This window comes from Trichosurus vulpecula, chromosome 8 (assembly GCF_011100635.1).
Source record: "Trichosurus vulpecula isolate mTriVul1 chromosome 8, mTriVul1.pri, whole genome shotgun sequence".
In the NCBI taxonomy this organism is placed as follows: Eukaryota; Metazoa; Chordata; class Mammalia; order Diprotodontia; family Phalangeridae; genus Trichosurus; species Trichosurus vulpecula.
Window position 1 is genome coordinate 253,069,546 of NC_050580.1, and position 15,314 is coordinate 253,084,859.

General features: G+C 45.1%; 1 protein-coding gene across 1 annotated transcript in view; it reads right to left on the reverse strand.

Annotated features, from left to right (window-relative positions):
* CCDC88C (coiled-coil domain containing 88C) overlaps positions 1-15,314 on the reverse strand; it is a 228,223-nt gene that overhangs the window by 44,126 nt on the left and 168,783 nt on the right. The window contains exons 19-22 of the mRNA XM_036736733.1: positions 15,163-15,304; positions 14,225-14,413; positions 13,584-13,745; positions 11,067-11,344 (exon numbers count right to left, since the gene is read on the reverse strand). Of these exons, the coding sequence (XP_036592628.1) occupies positions 11,067-11,344; positions 13,584-13,745; positions 14,225-14,413; positions 15,163-15,304 (771 nt within the window). The remainder of the gene's footprint in view (positions 1-11,066; positions 11,345-13,583; positions 13,746-14,224; positions 14,414-15,162; positions 15,305-15,314) is intronic.

Sequence of the window (15,314 nt, forward strand, 5' to 3'; positions counted from 1 at the left end):
GACAGGCACTGCGCAAGGAACTGGCAATACAAAGACAAAAATAAAATCATCCTAGCCTTCAAGGAACTTGTATTTCCCAGAGGTGGTAGTGGGAACAAAGTACCAAAACAAGAAAATGTAAAATATATACAATGTAACCATAATCACAGGTGGGGGGAGGGAAACTTGAGGGTGAGAAAGGAAGAACATCGATAACTGGGGAGATCAGGAAAGGCCTCACATAAGGAGGTAGCATGCGTGCCAAGCCCTGAGGAGAATCTAGGGATCTCAAGAAGTGGAGGTGGGGACAGGCGTGGAGGACAATTCCTGCAAAGTAACATAAACGGAAGTAGTTATAACAGTAACACAAGCTTGAGCTCTTCTCAAGGGTGGCAGTAATGATTTTACTACAGGGAAGAAGGATGGATACCGGTCCTCTATTTTAGCAAACATTTATTGAGTGCCAAATGTTTGTAGAGCACTGTGCTAAAACTAGGGGACAGAAGGTTTAGATAAGATATAGTCTCTGCCCTCATGGAATTTCCAGCCTAGGAGAGGGATGTCACATACACAGATAACATTTTTTTTAAATAAATGAGATTTGTGATTTCATCAATATAAGGCAATCCCAGAGAGGTCTATTTCTCTAAAAATACAACATCTAGTCTTAGAGAGTTGCTTAGAGCAGGGCTTCTTTTTTTCCACTCGAAACCCCTTCAGCACTTCTTAAACTGGTTAGAGCACTGAGAGGAACTTAGGTGACTGGCTCAGGGTCATACAGATGAGAAATAACTAATATAGGACTTAAACCCAAGTTTTCTTGGTTCTAAGAGCAGCTCTCTTATCTACACACCATCCTATCCCTCAATACAGAGAACTAGAACACATATTTAAACACAGCTCTGCATTAGAGAGAAACAAAGCACTACGTGAAGTTTGAGGGGGTAGGTAATGCCTGTAAGTTATGGGTGGAAGTTATTGTTCATCCTTCATTTCAGAGGATCAATGACACTGCCGGATGACGTCTTGACTTGTGAACTGGATTTAAGCGAGGCAGAGTTGCACAAAGTCGTCAGTCTCACTCTTCCAGAGTCATCAAAGTCCAGTTGCAAGACAAAAGTCAGGACAACGGGTGATGGCCCCGGAGCAGTGGATGACCTTGGCGTCTTTGATGCCCGACCAAGCTCCCTTCGTGGCCACTGGAACAAACTGTTCTCATCCCCCCATTCCACAAGGGAAGTCTTCACGTGCTTGAGGAAGACACCCCCCTAACTGCTGCCTGTTGGTTACCCTCAACCTGGTTTAGCCCATCTGCGAAGACGATTTTACCAGGGTGTGGCTGCTGCGCATGCTGAAGCTTCTTGGAGCCACAGGTGAGAGTTGGGTAAAAGTCAACAGCAAAGGGCTGGGCAAGCCCTCACACCAGAGGAGCTAGTCCTCCTTCAACACCTCATACACCCCAGGTGGAAATTAAACAAGCAAAGAAGCACTCTATTAAGGGTGGGGGGACATCTCAGGCACTGGGAATAGAAGTGAGCATGGATGCAAAAAAATTTAGGACACGTGCGGTGAAAAGGCTATATAGTCCAATTTTCCTGGAATTTAGAATACACGATAAGGAATAATACGAAGAAAGGCAAGAAAGGTCAAGGTGGCATCAGAATGAATTCCGGACAAAGGAGTAGGAAGTTTAATCAGTCACCAAGAGGGAAACACCAAAGATTTCTGAGGAGAGAAGCGGCATTTTCAGTTCTGTGTAAAAAGAAGATTAATCTGGCAGTGACACTGGGAAAGACTCGGGGGAGGAGGAAGCAGAAAAGTGGACACGAGAAGGCCTATTTGGGAGGTTACTTCAATAATCCAAAGTAGTGATAACCAGGGCCTGTATGAATACGGCGGTGGTGAGAAGAGAGGGGGAAAAAAGAGATTTGTGTGGAAGTGAAAGTGGTTATCATGAGAACCTGGTAAGTAAAAAGGTATGAGATGAGAAGGTGATCCGTTAATCTCCTACTATGTTCCAGGCACTGCGCCAAGCCCTTTACAGATATGGACTCGCCTGATCCTTACCGTAACCCTGAGAAGTGGGTGCTATTATGATGCTCATGTCACAGTTGAAGAAACTAAGGCTGGGACTTGCCTAGGGTGACACAATTATTCATGCCACTGAGAGAAGCAGTCCAATCAGGTGTACCTGGTAAAAAATGATTTCTAGACACACACACAGACACACAGACACACACACACAAAGTCCAAAAGACAGGTATAGAATCTGGCTTTAGAGATAGCGATGATGGATTTCCCTTAGTCTATACGACTCAGTCCAAACCCCTAGAGCAGGGGGTTCTAAACCTGGAGTCCATTAATTTATTCTTAGTTGGTTTTTTTAAACATTATTAACCTTTACTGATGCATTTTGTTTTTACATCCCAAGTATTTGCAGATTAATCCCACTTTGTGAGTGGTCTCTTCTAATGCAATAAAACTATTAATTAAAACTGTTAATAGTAATAGTTAGGATGGTACAGTGATCTTCATCTTGAAGTGTATGTAACACTTTACATTTGGAGCACTCCTCTCCTTTTCAAAAAATTAACAGAAACTTATTTTTTCTACCTAGTGTCCTCTACCCCATTGGGGGGAAAAATTCTTATAAGCATGTAGAGTCAAGCAAGACAAATGCCTTCAATGGCTGTGTATATAGACACACATTCACACGTATGTGTGTAGATATATGTATATGTATATATACGAATGTATTACGATGTATTACGTGCGTATGTCTGTATGTCTCATTCTGCACCCTAAATCCTTCCTGCACCTGCATTTCAGTAACTGGTTTCCTTCGTAAATATCTATTTTATGTTAGCTACACAAAAACATTCTGAAAAGGGGTCTGTAGGCTTCACCAGATTGCCAAAGGGGTCTGTGACACACACAAGGACCCCTGCCCTCAACCCAGTCCATTCCTAATTAAGAATCCCACCAACATCCAGTCCCTGTTAGGACAGAAACTCCTTCTGAGCAGGGCATGTTTTTGCCTGGCACATGATAAGCACTTAATGGTTTTTGACTGATTGGTCGGAGCTGAACTTTCTTCTCCAGCTACTGAAGGACCAGAATGTCACACGACTCTTCACTATCTCTCACCCCCTAAATCTGTTGTCAAGGTGAGGTTGAATCTGCCTTTGCACTATGTCTGAAAAATGCCCCCTTCTCCCCTCTGACCCTGACATCACTCCTGTGCTGGCCCTCATCACCTCATGCCTGGACTACTGCAATAGCCTGCTGGTGGGTCTGCCTGACTCCCATCTCTCCTCCACTCAGCTGTCAAAATACCACGTCACCCCCTACTGAAAAACTCTAGTGGCTCTCAATCACCTCCAGGATCAAATTAAAATCCTCTGGCCTTTGAAGCCCATCCCTCACCCGGTTCTAGGCTTCTTACACCTTACGCTCTGATCCGGTGACATCGGCCTCCTTCCCTTTTCTCAAACAGGACGCTCTGCCTACTAGACTCTCCTTCCTCACACCCACTCCCTGGCTTCCTCCAAGTCTCAGCTCAAATCCTACACTCCTGTCATTCCAGCACCTTCTTTCTGGTGATTATCTTGCATGTAGCTTGTCTGTACACAGTTATTCCATGCTGTCTTCTCCACTGGGTTGTGACGTTATTTTAGTGCTTACCACACAGCGCCCGGCACATAGTAAATGTTTACTGATGGAGTATAAACTTTCAATCTTCCCCTGAATTAAATTCTTTTAAAAGAAAATTATCTTCCTCGTTCACTCTGACTGCTTGATTATCCTAAGCTTGTCCTCTTCTCTAAATCTAGAACTGTTAAGAGTCCCCAGGGGGAGATAGGGACTTCTCACTTACCTGTAACTCATTCACATGAATGAAAAAGCTTTAACCAAGTGCTTTCTTCGGACCAAGCCCTGTACTAAGCACTGGGGTATAAAGAGAAGAGGAAGACACCAGGCGAGCCTAAGAATCTCAGATTCAAAAATTATGGGATACGGTAAAAAGCCCAATGTATCTAGAATCAGGAGCCTCGGGATCAAGTCAAAATTCTAAACCTTACAAGGCCTACAACTTTGGGCAGGATTCTAAGATGAAAAGTGGAAGGGTCTAAGGAGCCATCTAATCCAAACCCCCCCCTTTACAGATGAGGACACTGAGGCTTTAAAAAAAGTTAAAAGTCTTGCCCAAGGACAAACAGGAAGTCTGAGCTAAGGCTCAAATTCGAGTCCCTTTGTTCCAAATTCAGGGTTCTTTCAGTGAGTTTTAGTCTCCTCACCTACAAAGTGGAGATAGAAACAGTAATATTACTTAATCTCCCAGGTTTGATGTGAGGAAAGCCCCTTTCTTTTGCTTTTGTAAACAGTACTTTATTTTTTCCAATTACATGTAAAGATAGTTTTCAACATTCATTTTTTATATTATTTTGAGTTCCAGATGTTGCTCCTTCCCTCCTCCCCAAGACAGCAAGCAATCTGATATGGGTTATACATGTACAATCATGTTAAATATTTTGGGAAAGAAGGAAAAGAAAAAAGAAAAAACCATGGGAAAATAAATGAAAATACTATGCTTTGATCTGCATTCAGACTCCATAGTTCTTTTTCTGGAGGTGGAGAGCAAAGAAAACACTTTTCAATATACTAAAGCCATGTATAACAGGGAAGGACAATTTGCCGCTACAGACAACAGAAAATGATTTTAAATTCACAAGAACCAACGTGTTTCCTTGCCTTCCCTTTCTCAGTACTAACTGGTCCTTTGGCTGAATTATAATCTACAGAGAGTGGCAAATGGAACAGACTCAAAGAAACATCCAAGGTGGGTAAAGGTACCTAAACCTCCTAAAATTGAGATGGTTTTTTTTCCTTCCTGGTCTCCTCTAGGGACTTGTAAAAGTTTGACTGGCTTCCTGAGATCGCCCATCACTCCCTCCCAGCAGCAGCAGAGTGTTAAGTCCAGAATGAAGAGGAGATTACGGGTGGGGAGGGGATGACATAGAAAAAGCCCTTTTCACACTTGGAGGCACATTGCACCTCTCCTTCTGTCTCAGGGTTTCACAGGGCCCTGTGCGCTCAGCCCAGAGACCAGGCCCATAAGGGATCAGGAAGCCAGCTCCCAAACAAAGACCACCCAGGGTGTTGCTATGGTGACTCAGCCTCTGGCCCGCCCACTTGGCCATCACACCAGTTGTGGCTGACACCAATTCCTTCCTCGGATCTTTGGCTAAAGATTTTTTTTTTTACAGGGGGCATCAATTGGTCGCGAATGGTTTACACAGAGATGCTCATGGGAGCCCTTTGTAATACCCTGTAGACAGTAGCCTCAGGATAACCAAACTTTCCCACGAGGAAACTATTCACCAGTCAACAAGCATTTATTAAGCACCTACTGTGTGACAGGCACTGCGCTAAGCACCGAAGGTGAAGGTATTAGGAAAGGTAAGAGTCTCTGATCTCAAGGTGCTTGCATTCTAATGCCGGTGACAGCAAGATACAGACAGGATAACCAACAGAAGGAAGGCACTAGTAACTAAAATAAAATGGGCAGCTAGGTGGCGCAGTGAATGGAGTGCCGGGTCTGGAGTCAGGAACTCATCATCTTCATGAGTTCAAATGCAGATGCAGACATGTACTAGCTGTGTGACCTTGGGCAAGTCCCTTAAACGCATCTGCCTCAGTTTCCTCATCTGCAAAATGAGCCACAGAAGGAAATGACAAACCACTCCAATGTCTCTGCCAAGAAAACCCCAAGTGGGATCTCTAAGAGTCAGACAAGACCCATTCTGGATAAACATGGAAAAAGGTCTGCGACAAGTAAAGAGACAATTAAGAGGAGTGGCCTCTAACCCGAGGCACGATCTAATTCCTATAAGCCTACCTGGCACAGGACAGCTACGTAGTGAAAGTTTTCTGAAGCAGAACACTAATCCTAGCACTGGCTCCACCGTCTGCCTTGGGCAAAGTACTTTCTAAGCCTCAATTTCCTCCTCCATAAAATAGAGAGAGTATTTATTGCTATCTAGTTAATTATGTTGTTGTAAAGACAGTCACACGTAAACCTTAACGTACAATATAATTAGCTTTTCAGGAAGTTCCTTATTTAAGCAACCTGGAGGAAGAAGGGAAGAAAAGAAACGAGCCTACTATGTGCCAGGAACTGTGTGAAAGTGCTTTACAAAATTTTGTTTCATTAGATCTTTACAACAACCCTGGAAGGTAGACGCTATTATGGTCCATATTTTATAACTGAGGAAACTTTGGCAAACAGAGGTTGAGCGGATTGTCCAGTATTACACAGTACCTCAGGTTAGATTTGAATTCGGGTCTTCCAGGCCCTACTGTGTCACCTAGCTGCCTCGAGGGAGATGATAATGCTTTCCATTTTATTACTGGGATTTCCCCTGCATCCAAACTCAAAGGTCACAAAATGAGAGTTTAGAAGTTGGTGGACATGCCTCAGGGACCATCTAGTCCAACCCATAAAGCAAAAGAATTATCACATATAACTAACCTAATAAATGGTCATCCAGCCTCTGCTTGAAAACCCACCTAGGAAAGGGAATCCCCACCAACCTTTGCGACAACCCATTCTACTTTGGGACCCTCTGATTGGGTCCCAGTTGGGAATCTCTAATGGTTAGGACTCCCTTGTCAGAACCCATTTGGGAAGACTGGGTGATGAGAAGACCAGCCGAGCTAGGGTGGGACACAGACCATTCTCGTGCCTTCTAGTCTGGACCCTCCCCAGGACCCAGGGCTGTTTCTGAACCCATCTAAGACTGCCAGGCAATAGGAAGCGCCCCCCCGCCCCCTGCAGGGTCCTGGATGGGATAAGAGGCATCACGACGACGCTATTCCTTCTGAGGGGACAGTGGACCACTTTCAGGCCTTCCTCGCTATCGGCCCTGCTGCTAAGCTTTCTTTGATGTGCTGTGTAATCCAGCGAGCTCCGCAATAGTAGAGACAAGCTTGCTTTTTTTTCCTGTGTATCTCCAGTCTTAGCACGATGTCTGGCACAACGTAAATGCTTATTGACTGAGAGACTGAAAGGTTTAGAGGGTAGGCCCTAAAATGGACTGTGGGTCTGTCCCTCGAGAATCGAGAGAATCTCACCGCTAGATGGCGGCAGGGTGATGTATTTTTGGCCACAGTAACTCACAAAGGTCACTTTCTTGGGAGAGTTAGGGAGAGATGATGACCCATACCAATGAGTCAAGAACCGACACAAAATCACGAATCCGCCGACCGAATAAGACACGTGCTGGGCACTGAAGAAGACGTCTCTTTCCTTAAGGGCCTTACACTCTCATTCAAGGAGAGTAGAAAAAAGTTGTACAAATAGCTATGATAAAGGAAGACAGAACCAGAAGGGGAGTGTGCAGGCAAAGAGGATTAAAAACTTGGGGAGGGAGGGCTCACTTTGAACTTTCTCAGGCTAGAGTATAAAACTGGAGTGGAAATGGGACCGGAGGCAGGAAGGTCAACAGAGAGCCGGCTCCGGAGGCTGGACAACCCGAGTCTCGATCCTGCCTCAGACACGTACCATCACCCATCCTCAGTTTCCTCACCTGTAAAATGGGGTTAGTAATAGGGCCTCCCCCACTCCGGGTTGCTGCAAGACAAGACAGCAGATGTAATGTGATTTTACATGCGTTAAAGCGCTCTATAAATGCTAACTAGGGTAACCGTTGTTGCTTTACTAGCTGGGGTGCTGTGAGTGGCAGAGAGTAGATCGGTAATAAAGAACATGAGAGAATGGAGAAGAGAAAGGTCCTGTTATCTGCAAATTACCCAGATCTGCATCTGAGCGCTTCCATCTCAGAGGGGGCAAGGGTTCTACTTCCTGCTCCCTGGGAAAGTTCACGGAACCCAAAACGACAAGAAATACAGCGGAGGGGAAGAGATGAAGTTGGGGGAGGCAGAGGAAGGAGGAAGCGCGTGGGAGGAAGGTGAGAGAGGACATCTCATCATCCCATGAAGAAGTCGGCCGATGCAAATGATCATGTCCAAAGCTTTCAGAGTGACTAGAGGTTTACGAGGCACACGATGCACAGATCTCACTGGAGCCGCAGGGCAGCCCTGTTGGGAGTAAGATTGCTATTATCCCAGAGGAAATTAAGGGTTGGAGGTGGAGTGACTTAAGGGTCAGCGCGCAGGATGTGACGGTCGGGGGGCCTAGTCCTGGAGTCAGAAAGACCCTGGTTCAAATTCTGCCTCAGACATGTACTAGAGTGAGTGATTTCCTCTCTCCCAGCCTCAGTTTCTTCGTCTATAAGATGGAGATAATGATGACACCGACCTTGACAGCGTTGTTGTGGGGATCAAAGGATCCCAACGATCTGGAAACCTTTCAACTACTATGAATGTTAGCTGCAATACTCATATTTTAAAGACTCTTCCAAAGTTGCATAAATGAGAGAGCTGAGATTTGAATCCAGATCTTTAGGTTCTAACTTTTTTTTTTTTAGGGGAGGAGGGATGGTAGTTCAATGCTGTCTGTAGACTTTCTTCCCTGTGGCAGGGGGAAGGGAAGAAATATGAGGCAAGAAAAGAATGACTAATAAGACAGGGGTGGAAGGGTGAGGTGGGGTTCAGTTCCTGCGTGCCAGCCACTAGACTGTGATTGATTAGAAGAACACCTGCTAATTATTAACTTTTCTGAGCATTAGAGGCTCCTACCGGCATTGGGGAGATTGGGGCATAGTATAAGTAACTGGCCTTAAGCCAAAGGAAAATCAGTCAGGGTTCCATCTCTGGCACATGTCCTGGGAGCTGTCAACCCCTCTTGCTCTTATTTCTAACCTGAGAAGGCCTGACTTTATTTCCAACTGGGTCCAAGAGGAGCAAGGGTGTTACAGATGGTTTAAAACATGCAGGTATTCCGCAAACACTTACCACGCATGTACCAAGTGTAAGGCACTATACATTGTGAAGAATGGCCAAGGTATCATGGGCGTGCTTCCTGTCCTCGAGGAGTTTATAATCATCTTCAAAAGATCAAATGAGATTACCTTAAAGTGCTATAGACGTGCTCGCTACATGAAAAGGGTGTGCTCTCCAACATTTGTACAGCACTGGAGGGTGTTTGTTGTTGCTGAGTCATTTCAGTCGTGTCTGACTCTCAGGGACCCCATCTGGGGTTTTCTTGGCAAAGATACTGGAGGGGTTTGCTATTTGCTTCTCCAGCTCATTTGCAGATGAAGAAACTGAGGCCAACAGGGTTAAGGGACTTGCCCAGGGTCACACAGTTAGTAGGTGTCTGAGGCCAGATTTGAATTCAGAAAGATAAGTCTTCCTGACTCTAGGCCCCGCGCTCCACTTACTGCACCACCTCGCTGCCACATTCGAGGGTTCACAAAGCGCGTTATGCACGTTATCTCATTTGATATAAGACAGCAAACACCCAAAGAGTGAGTGACTGAGACAGGCATCCAGGGGAGAAGAAGGGTGACTTCAGAGAATCACAGAATCTCAAGGTTTGAAGACGCCAGACAGTCCAGCGTGAAGCCAGAGGACGCCGCGCAACAACCTCTCCAACAAACAGAACGCTCACGAAAATTCCATCTGAAGACCTCCAGCTACCTGTGAACTCAATACCTCCCAGACCACTCATTCTGGAGCAACTCTGAACCGTTCTCAAGTTGTCCCTAAGTCATGCCAACACCTGCCTCTACAGTTCCCACAATTCCGATTTCCAATACTTCTCTCTGGAGTCAAACAGAACAAGACGGATCCCAATTCCTCTCGCATCTTCAAACTCTTAATAATACGTAGCACCTACTATGTGTCAGGCTCTGTGTTAAGCCCTTTACAATCATGATCTTGTTAGAGCCTCACCAACAATCCTGGGAGGTAGACGCTATCATCATCCCCATGTCACAGGTGTGGAAACCGAGGCAAACAGGGGTTAATAAGTGACCTTCCCCAGGTTACACAGCTACTAAGGTCTGAGTCTGGGTTTGAACTCAGGTCTGACTCCATGCCCAGTGCTCTGTCACCACATGCATGCATACATGTATGTCTGTATATATGTATATGCCTATCACAAACAGGACTGCTATGTTTACATCCCCATCTTCCCCTTGTGCCTCCAGTTAAATCTTCTCTTCTCCAAACCAATCAACCTTATCTATTTCCTCTGGCCAGTCCTCACGGCGCTTGGTTTCCAGTCCCCCGCTTCTGAGTGAAATCCAGTTCCTCAATGTCTTTACTGAAATGTAATGCCCGGAACTTAAAAGGATGTTTTAATTGGGGCGGGGAGGAAGGGGAGGGGAGTCAGAGATGGTTTCCCATCAATACGAGCTGTGTGATCATGGACAAATTCTATGAATCCAATTCCTCATCTGTAAAAAGGCCATGAGAATAATACCAGAAAGACCTAGCTCACAGGGCAGGTGTAAGGCTCAAATGAAAGAACCTATTTGAAGCACTCTACAAACCTTAAAGCCTTATATAAAAGGCAGCTATTATTATTTTAAGAAGCAAAGGGCTGAACTTGGGATTGGGAGAGACCCAGGCTCGAATTCCGACTCAGGCATTCATTAGCTGCTGTGTGAACACGGGCCATTTCGCTTCACTTAATAATAAGATAATTCATGAGACTAATAACTTATTTCACTTAATAATAATTCATTTAACTTAATAAGATAATGCGGGTAATTTCATTTCATATACTAAGAATTAATCATGAGAATGACAACTCATTTCTCTTAATAGTAAGATAATTACATAATAAGATAGTAAGATAATTACATAATAAAATAACCAAAAATAACTCATTTCACCTAAGATAACAAGAATAATAATTTACTTAATAACTACTAACACCTATACCTCATAGAACCCTATGGCTTTGGAGGACTGAATGAGACAGGTATCTAAAAGGGCTTCATAAACCTTGCTCTTAGCAAAGCCAGCTTTTGCTGCTAATCACAGAAGGTGATGCTAGGGCAGGAAGCTCTCTGAGACAGATCCTCCCTTTTTTCAAACCTCTCCAAGGTCTCAAATGAAGTCCGTCTCTCCTCAGGGCTTTCTCAGGGGTCTGAGCTTCCTCTCCAGACCCTTACCTCTCCCCCAGCTCCTTGTGTTCCACTTCCAGATTCTTGTGCAGGGTCTTGAGGCAGCTGTGCTGGTGTATAAGCATTTCATACTCCGAGGACTGCCGCTCATGCAGGGAGCTCAGGTGCTCGTGGTCCTGAAGCAGCGACTCATAGGCCGTCATCATCTGCTCCTTTTGCTTCAGCAGGTTCTCATTCTCATTCTCCTTCATCACCTGCTGGTTTTGGAGCAAAGTGTACTGGGCCGTGAGAGATGAATTCTGAGAGCTCAGGGTCGAGTTCTCCACCTTCAGAGAAAGAAAAAACATGGCACCTTGCTCTTAGATGAGCTGGAGATGACTCTCGATGGCAGGATTATCAATTCACACACACTGAAATGGATATAACACAACAGCCGGATTCCCTAATCCCTTTAGTTGGGAGGGAGGGGCACTAAATCCTGGTCCTAACAAGGTGTTTCTCCAAGGAAACCTTGGTAGGTAATAACTTTTCCTAGTTCTGTCCTAGGGAAGGACCAATCAGAAAAGTCCAATCCCTCTTCCACAAGAAAATCTTCAAATATTTGAAGAGAACGTTCATGGCCCCACCCACCCAATACAGTCTCTTTTCTACGCTAAAAATCCTCAGTTCCTTCAAATCACCTTCTATCATCTGGATTTGAAGCTCTTCATTATAAGGCTACTTCTTCCAGCTTAGCAAACGTTCTCTTAAATTTGCAGCCTAGAATACAGTATCTCAGACATGTTCTGATCAGGACAGATTATACCAAGACTATCAGCGTGGTGAGAATGGTTTTGGAGAAAGAGGACGTGGGTTCAATTCCCCACTCTTGACACAGCCTGTGTGACCCCAGACAAGGAATTTAATCTCCCTAGGACTCAGTTTCCTTATCTGTAAAAGGAGAGGGTTGGACTGAATGGCCAGATGTTCTAGCCCTAGATCTACGACCTTACAACAACCTAAGAGGGCAGTAGCTTTTTTGGGCTGCTGTCACCCTAATGACACGTCAAGTTTAGAGTCAAATAAAATACTCAGATTTTTTTTTCTATTCAACTTTTTAAATTCAATTTTTCTAGTCAACGCTTTTCATCTTGTGCCTGTGAAATTGGCTTTTTGAACCCAACAGCGAGACTGCATGTTCATCCGCATTTTATTGAATTTTACTGGGTCTGGCCCACTGTTTCAGCCTGTCAATATTTGTTGGCATCCAGCCTTTGTCACCTAACAATTACATGTGTGTATACACACACACACACACACAGAGCGAGAGAGATGATACAGATATCACTCCCAACTTTTGCGTGTGACCTGAAAATCGGAAAGGCAAGGCCAACATCTATGCCTTTATAGAAGACACCAATAAAAACATTCAACAGCAGGTTCAAAGGCAGATCTGTGGGGCACTCCATGGCCGACCTCCTCCCCAGCTGATACTGATTTATCAAGAACAAACTTCTCTTTTGTTCTGGCCACGCTACTAGTCCCAGAATTGGAAGGCATCTGGGAGAGCACAAGATTTATTAGAAAGAGAAAGGACCTGGGAATCATCTAAGTCACTGAGAACCCATTCAAGGGCTCAGTGAGGTCAAAAATATTTTCATAATAATACTAAAATGTTTTAATTTCTAATATAGTAAATATCAGCGGTGGCAGCTAGCTGGCACCAGGCATTGGCCCTGGAAGATTCACCTTTCCGAGTTCCAATCTGACCTCAGATATTTACTAGCTATGTGACCCCGGGCAAGTCATTTAACCCCGCTGGCCTCAGTTTCCTCATCTGTAAAATGAGCTGGAGAAGGAAACGGCAAACTTCTCCAGTGTCTTTGCCAAGAAAACCCCAAATGGGGTCAGGAAGAGTGGGAATGACTGAAAAATGATGAAATAACATCATCAAACAGTAACAGATATAACCTGTATAGATGAAAGTAATTGGTGGGAAGGGGGTTTCAAGGATTTTTAAGAGTGTAGAGGGTCATGAGACCAGAAAGTCTGAGAATCAGTGATAGTATCTTTATTTTATAGGTGAGGCCCAAGTGAAGGCCAGAGAGGTTAAGGGACTTGATTCAAGGTCACACAGTAGGTAGGAGAATTGAGACTAGAACTCGAGGCTCCTGATTCCTATTCAAGAGACTTTTTACCTTCCTATGCAACCTCCATCTAAAAATGATGATCCTAAGAGCTAACACTTATAAAGTGCCTACTATGTGCCAGACACAGCTAAGTGCTTTACAAATATTATCTCATTTGATCCTTACAACAACAACCCTGGCAGGCAGGTGCTGTTATTATCACCCCTATTTTACGGGTCAGGAAACTGAGGAAGAGAGAAGTTGAGTGACTCGCCCAAGGTCACACAGTGGGTGTCTGAGGCTAGATCTGAGCTCAGATCGTCCTGACTCTGTGCCCAGCGCTCTATCCGCTGCACCGCACCACCAACCATCTCAGTGTCCTGATATCCGCGCCCGTCATAACTGGCCTTCTGATACTGACTTTTGAGTGAATAACCAACAGCTCTGGGCCACTGACCTGCAGCTGTGCTGTCTGCGTCTGCAGGACCGTGTTGTGCTCCTGGAGGAAGGCGCTTTGCTTCTGAAGCGTCAGGACCTGGTTACTGAAGGCCGTGTTCTGTGTCTCCAAATGCTTGAGCTGTTCCTTGAGCAGCTGCTTCTCGGCGTGGAGGGCGGCATTCTAAAGCAGAGACACAACCCCCACATTAGTGTGATTATGAGAGAACAGAGGCCGACGAGAAAGGCTAACTGACCACGAGTGTCCTCTGAATAACAGAGCTCCAGCAACAGGCACTCTTAGGTCCGACTAAGGCAGACCGAAGAGGCAATGGAACTCTCTGGAACTCCTGCAACTCATGGTATAACAGACGGGAAGGAGAGGAAGGAGGGAAGAAGAAGAGGAAGAGGAGGAAAAGAAAGCAGTGTTAAAATTAACTTCCAGGAGGGAAAACCAGCCCAGAAGTGCTAGTTTAGTACTTCTGGTGTGCTTGGAGAAGCAGCACTGAAATCTCTACCAGGCCCTTGGATTGAATGTCCAGTGAAAGGCAGAAGAGGGACTAGAAAGTCCATCGTGGGAATGAAGAAAGGAAATCGCATCTAGGGAAGGGAGCGGAGCAGCCACTGGGGAAAGGAATCGGGTTTAAGTCCAGAAAGACTCACATTCCTTTCCAACTCGATGGCTCTGTCCTTGACTTTCAACAACTCCATTGTGGCTTCGCGGTGGCCGGGCTCCCAGTTGTCTTTGGCCTGGTGGCTGAGGGCTACTTTCCCCACGGGGTGTTTACAAGAGTTCGGCAGCTGTTTCCCTTCCTCCTGGCTCTGCCTGAGGACTTCATACTCTTTCTTCATCTGGAGGGTTCATAAGCAAAAATCAGACTTTAGAAAGGAGTATTCAGGGAAACAGGTTTTTCATGACTGCACATGTATGACTTTTATCAAACTGCTCTTCACGAGGCAGGAGGGGAAGGAGGATGGGAGGGAATTTGGAATTCAAAATTGTAAAAAAAAAAAAGAAGTTTAAAAAATGTTTCACATGTAATTGAAAAAAATATAATTAAACAAACAAAGAAAGAAATATGGCTAAATCCAAGCAAAATGTAGGGGCTGGGGATAATCACCGTACCCAGTGGGGATTTCTGAGGCCCAGTTAAGTAAAAGAGATGCTCTGTACCCAGCCCCTTGGGAAGAGCGTGGGAAACGCTCAATGATCAAGAGCTCGGGAATTACCAAGCTTTTAATTCTCCCCTGCCCAAAGTATACAACGTAGAGAAGATCAGGACTGAGAGCTGATGGGGTGAGACCAGGGGTATGCACTCATGCATCTGAAGGTAGGTAGGGAATACAGCAGATAGAATGCCAGGTCTGGAGTCAGGAAGACTGCAGGTCAAATCCAGCCCCAGACGCTTAGCTGTGTGACCCTGGGCGAGTCACTTAACCCTGTTTGCCTCAGTTTCCTCATCTGTAAAAGGAACTGGAAAAGGAAATGGCAAACCGCTCCAGTATCTCTGCCAAGAAAACCCCAAATGGGGTCAGGAAGAGTCAGAGAGGACTGAGTAACAACAAATCCTTCACCTCTGCATTCAGAGCACGGGCCTCACCATTTTTAGTTCATTCTGTAGTTGATGATTTAAATTAACCGTCCCCTCCATCTGGGCCTGCAAGAACACAATCTTATCTTCTTTCATGGCTAGTGTTGTTCTGAGAGCTGATTCATTTCTGTTCTCCAGTAGTTTATATTTTCTGAAATCAG